The sequence below is a fragment of the Natator depressus genome, chromosome 1, assembly GCF_965152275.1.
Source record: "Natator depressus isolate rNatDep1 chromosome 1, rNatDep2.hap1, whole genome shotgun sequence".
In the NCBI taxonomy this organism is placed as follows: domain Eukaryota; kingdom Metazoa; phylum Chordata; order Testudines; family Cheloniidae; genus Natator; species Natator depressus.
Genome location: NC_134234.1, coordinates 5,248,091 through 5,253,747, shown reverse-complemented (window position 1 = coordinate 5,253,747; position 5,657 = coordinate 5,248,091). Strand labels below are relative to the sequence as shown.

At 47.4% G+C, this 5,657-nt stretch overlaps 1 protein-coding gene across 1 annotated transcript; it reads left to right on the top strand.

Annotated features, from left to right (window-relative positions):
- The first annotated feature begins 3,562 nt into the window (after positions 1-3,562).
- On the top strand, positions 3,563-5,444 carry LOC141993622 (olfactory receptor 52D1-like). The gene is made up of 2 exons (XM_074963196.1): positions 3,563-3,581; positions 4,462-5,444. Exons 1-2 carry the CDS (start codon positions 3,563-3,565, stop codon positions 5,442-5,444), a joined length of 1,002 nt encoding a protein of 333 aa, XP_074819297.1.
- Positions 5,445-5,657: the final 213 nt, after the last annotated feature.

The window sequence follows — 5,657 nt, the reverse complement described above, 5'->3', positions numbered from 1 at the left end:
TTGAGATAACCTGTTGATCGCCCCTCATTCCCAGTATGAGGCAGGAGCCCTCCCCTCACAGACATTCCTGCCTGTGCTTCCTCCCGGTATCCCGCTTTCCCACTTACCTCAGGGCTTTGGTCTCCTTCCCCCGGTGAACCTAGTTTAAAGCCCTCCTCACTAGGTTAGCCAGCCTGCTGGCAAAGATGCTCTTCCCTCTCTTCGTAAGAGACAGTTATCTGACAGTGAGCAGCGTCAGGTGCTTCAGAGGTAAAGAAAAGGTCAATTATCAAGGGATCCATCGCCTGTCATCCAGTCCCAGCATCTGGCAGTCAGAGGCTAAGACTCTCAGAGCATGAGGTTGTGTCCCTGAACATCCTGGCTAATAGTCATTGATGGACCTAACCCCCATGAACTTATCAAATTCTTTTTTGAACTCTGCAACAGTCTTAGCCTTCACAACATCCCCTGGCAAAGAGGTCCACAGGTTGACTGTGTGGTGTGTGAAGAAGTATTTCCTTTTGTTTGTTTCAAACCTGCTGGCTGGTAACTTCATTGGCGGACCCCTAGTTCTTGTGTTATGTGAAGGAGTAAACAACAGTTCTGTGTTCACTTTTTCCACACCCGTCACACCCAGATTTATAGAACTATATCATACCCCCTCCTCGTCGTAAGAATGGCCCAGCTTTTACAGACCAAATCTCCATCGAGCCCAGTATGGTGTGTTCCAACAGTGGCCAATGCCAGGTGCTTCAGAGGGAATGAACAGAACAGGGAATCATCAAGTGATCCATCCCCTGTTTCCCATTCCGAGCTTCTGACAAACAGAGGCTAGAGACACCATCACTGCCCATCCTGCCTAATAGCCACTGATGGACCGATCCTCAAGAAACTCTTTGGACCTCTCCTGTGGAACTCTTTGCCAGAGGATATTGTGAAGGCCATGACTATAATAGATTTTCAAAGGCACAATGGCACTAGGCACCAGAATCCCACTGCATGCTGATGGACACTGGGCACCTAATTCACATCTATGCTTCTGAGCATCTCCCTCAACCTTCCCTATCCTAATTATCCCTAAAAATCCTAATTATAGCCTGTTCAGTGACTCTAGCAGTCCGCAGGTTTCAGGGCACATGCTGATCACTGAAGGGACTCAGGAAGCTGCTCCTGCCCATGGCATGATACTGCACTATGGCGGGTTTATGACTAAGTAGGGGCAATCTGTGTAGTCCTCGGTCAGAGAGAGGCTATCAGCTGGGAGGGGCTATTACACTGTGTTTGAAACAAGGATTTGCCAGAACCTTTCAATGTGCATGTTGCATTGTCAGGGATTCAGTGCAGGGCTTGTCCGCTGGGAGGAGAGGAGGAGATGCTCAGATTCTATAAACAATGGGCAGCAGCATGGAAATACAGATAGATAAATGAGTACATCTAAGCCTTGGCTTTTCCTTTTCTCTCTGGGATTTCAGTAGTGCTGGGCAACTCTAACCAGTCTGCAAGACTCAGTTTTCCCTGACAATCTGAGCCCCTGGTATCAGAGAATCGTTTCTTCACTCTGCTGGGAGGCTCTTACCCTGAAGTTCTCCAGGGTCTATTTTCTGCTGTTCTTGCTGCTCAAGAAGCCGGGGGAATTGTAGGGGAATCCAGGCCAACCTGAGAGTCCACAGGGACTGTGCAGGGGAATCATAAAGGTCGCTGTCCAGCACGCTGAATGTCAGACATGAAATTCATACACTGATAATCGCAGCTCTGCCTTTCTTTTCCAGTCTGGAGATTTCCTTCCTCTGCTGAGTGGGATTTTGGTGAGTTGACTGTTTCTACAATAAAATTAGTGCTAAGGTCTCAGGAAGGTTTCCAGGATTCAAGTCAAGAACCATCTGGGCTGGAATTCACCAGCATAGTGAATTGAATGGGTTAGTATTATCAGAAACACGAAGAGATTTACTTGGTAAAATTGGAACTACAAATGTATTGGAAGAGTATAGACACTTATTTGTTTTTCCGATCAGTTCCTTGTCTTGTACTGTGTCCTTCTATCTGTATCAGTAGCTTTGTTTTTCTTGGTCTGTGTTGTTTTTCCTCTGGATCGCTCAAGTTTTCCAATTCTGCAACTTCATTGCCCTGTTAAGAAGTGTAGCCAGAGCCTCTGCAGTGGGTATCTGTGTTACAGAGGGATCACAACAGGAATAAGTTGCACACTGATCTCACATGCTGCCTTCAGTGGGTCGCTTCAATTGACACTGGCCTCCCAGAGAATAAATACAGGACCCCTGTGCTTTGGAATCCCCACCTTTCATACCTCGGTCTCAGAACGCCACATAAGCTGGGGTTTCCTTCAGATTCTCTCTGTAGCCGCACGTAAAGCCATGATTTTCACAGGTCTGAACTGGAAGTTATACACTAAAGGTGAAATCTTGATCACATTGAGTTCAATGCCAGAACTCCCAGCACGGCCAGGATTTCACCCTAAATCCACATGTAGGGACATAAATCAATGTCCTGATTCAACCCAGCCAAGAGCCTGAGGTGAGTTCAACTGGAGTCGTCCTGTGGCCGCAAGGGAAGGGTGAGCTTGTTTGGACCAAAGAGCTGACAGGAGAGGAGAGTTTAAAGGTTCAGAACAATTTGGATTACAATTTTTTTTTCAGGGAGAGAGAGGGGTCTGCTCTCTGTGCCCCGGCATCTCTGGGTCTGGAGAGGATGAGAAGCACCAAGAGACAGTAAAAATAGAAGCATGTTTCTGGTTTAGAGGACACCAGGTGAGCCTGGAAATCGCTCCAGGAAAAAAAAAACAGTGTGTGTGTGTGTGCTTGTAGGGATGTGCAGTTTCCAGATCACAGTGGCAAGGAGTCCTAAAACCGGGTGATTTAGGGAATGCACATCCTGCCTCAGGCACAGACCAAAGAGGCATATAACCGGGACTCCTGAGGCAGGGGGGAAGAGGGGGGGTCTCACACTGTAATGTAACACGGACCACTGCAGGCAGTGAATGCTGGTGGAGGTGTGGGACCAGGATCAGGTCTGCTGCTTGTCACAGCAGCACACTGAGAGAGGGAGCCCAGGCTGGGGAGTCAGAGGGCTCAGTGGTTCCCCAGTTCCAGGTGTCACCCCAGGGGGAACCCGTCACACTTTGCTCCTCAGCTGCTTCAGTCTCACAAAATACTCCATCCTCTCCGTCCCCATCTCAGGCTGCCCCGATTCCAACAGCATGCTGGTCGCCAGTGTCTTCTCCATGCTCCTCAGTCATCCCTGGCTCCCACAACCTCAGAGATGCCCCAAACTCCCCATAATTCTTCCTCTGTAGGGGGAGAGGTACCTCGCATTACAGCTGCCTGAAACAGTGGGCCACTAGGACACAGACGTTAAATCCAGGATGCTCTGGGACCATTTGCTATCCAGCTCTGTTACCCATTAATGCAAGCATTGTACCAGATTTCCTGGGCTGAAGTCATTATTTTTCTCACCTAAAACGTTCATCCAGCCTCATGAAATACACACCGAGTGTCACATTTCAAAGGGGCAGCACTCACATGAGAATTTCTCCCCAGAGGACTAAATTCAAGAGTCAGGAATAGAAAAAATGCCTTCCGTAAGCTCAGGTCAGAGCTTGCAGGCAAAATGACTTCAGCTGACTCCTAGGGACATGTTCGTAGATTCCAAAGCCAGAAGGGACCATTGTGATCATCTAGTCTGTATAACACAGGCCGGAGAATTTCTGTGAACTTTTTCCTGGAGCAGATCTTTTAGAGAAACATCCAACTTTGATTTAAACATTCTCAGTGAGGAAAAATCCACCAGGACCCTTGGTAAATTGTTCCAATGGTAAATTACTCTCACCCTTTAAAAAATGTAGGCCTTATTTCCAGTCAGAATTTCTTTAACTTCAGCTTCCAGCCACCGGATCCTATTACACCTCTGTACGCTAGGCTGAAGAGCCTATTATTAAATACTGGTTCCTTGTTCGCATACTTACAGATTGTTATCAAGTCAACTTAATCATTTTTGTTCAACTAAATAGATTGAGGGTGAAATTTTGACTGATCTCATGGCACTGTATTTCCTGTAGGATTCCCTTTCCCACTCCTCCTGGATCCCAATGTTTTGCATAGTTTTTGTCTGTGCTTGCACTGTGAGCAGAGCTGTGTACCATGACACCCAGATCCCTGTCCTGAGTTCATGCAGTTAATTTAGAACCTTGTAAGATGTTTGATGAGGTCGAGTTTTTCCCTCCAATGGACATACACGTTGCAGTTATTGATATTGAATTTCATCTTCCATTATGGTGCCATTCACGTGGCTTGGTTAGCCCCCTCTCAGGTCTTTTCTGGACCTGACTATGACATAAATAATCCGGAGCCATCTGCAAATATAGCTACCTCACTGCTCACCTGCCCTTATTAGATTGGTAATAACTCTAAAATATTTACCATAGTATTTTTTATAAAGTGTGTACCTAACTGTGCTTCTCTCCCTTCACAGGCACCTTGAGTATTTCTGAGCCTGATCGACACATTGACCACCTCATGGGAGCTTTCAACCTCACCCCCTCTGTCCCTTCAACATTCATTCTAATGGGCATCCCTGGCCTGGAAGCTGCTCAGCTCTGGATTTCCATCCCTTTCACTCTGTCCTACTTTATTGGCCTGTTGGGAAATGTCATGGTTCTGTTTGTTGTAGGCAAAGAGCAGACCATGTACAAACCAATGTACCTGCTGCTCTGCATGTTGGCGCTCACAGACATCGGAATATCTACCTCTGTCGTGCCGAAGTCACTGTGTATCTTTTGGTTCAATTTGAAAGGCATTACTGTGAATGGCTGCCTCACCCAGGCCTTCTTGCTTCCCATGTTTTTTGCTATGCAGTCAGCCGTCCTCGTGACAATGGCCTTTGATCGTTATGTTGCCATATGTAACCCTCTGAGATATGCCACCATCCTCACCAACACACGCATAGCTAAGCTAGGGTTCCTGGGTTTGACAAGAGCTTTTCTCTTCATGCTGCCCGGGCCCCTGCTCCTGAGGAGGCTCCCATTCTGTGCCAACCGCATTATCCCACACACGTACTGCGAGCACATAGCTGTGGCAAAGATATCATGTGGGGACATCACATTTCACAAAACATATGGCTTGGTGATAACATTTGTAGTCATCGGGTTAGACTTCATGCTCATTGCCCTGTCCTATGGTCTGATCATCAGGGCCGTCCTCAGAATCTCCTCCAAGAAAGCCCACCAGAAAGCCCTCAACACCTGCACAGCCCACATCTTTGTGATGCTGACATTTTATGCTTCCTGCCTCTTCTCCAGCCTTACCCATCGATTCGGTCAGGGAGTTGCTATCCATGCTCACATCATCTTGGCCAACCTCTATTCCCTTGTCCCCCCCATGCTCAACCCTATCATTTATGGGGTCAAAACCAAGGAGCTTCGTGAGAAATTGGGCAAATACATCTGGGGCCACTAACTTTAAACTGGTGTGACAAGTGGGGGAACGGACATCTCCTCATTAGTCAAGGGTGTTCTGTCCCAGTTTGGCTGAGCTCAGCATTTTGGAAGTTCACAGTCTGAGAAGTTCCTCGCACCTAATGTCTTTTCACTCTGTGACCAAGCACTGCCATCTCTGTTCCTGATTTCCCTCTCTCTGACCATAACCTGACCTCTTTCGATGTCACCCGTT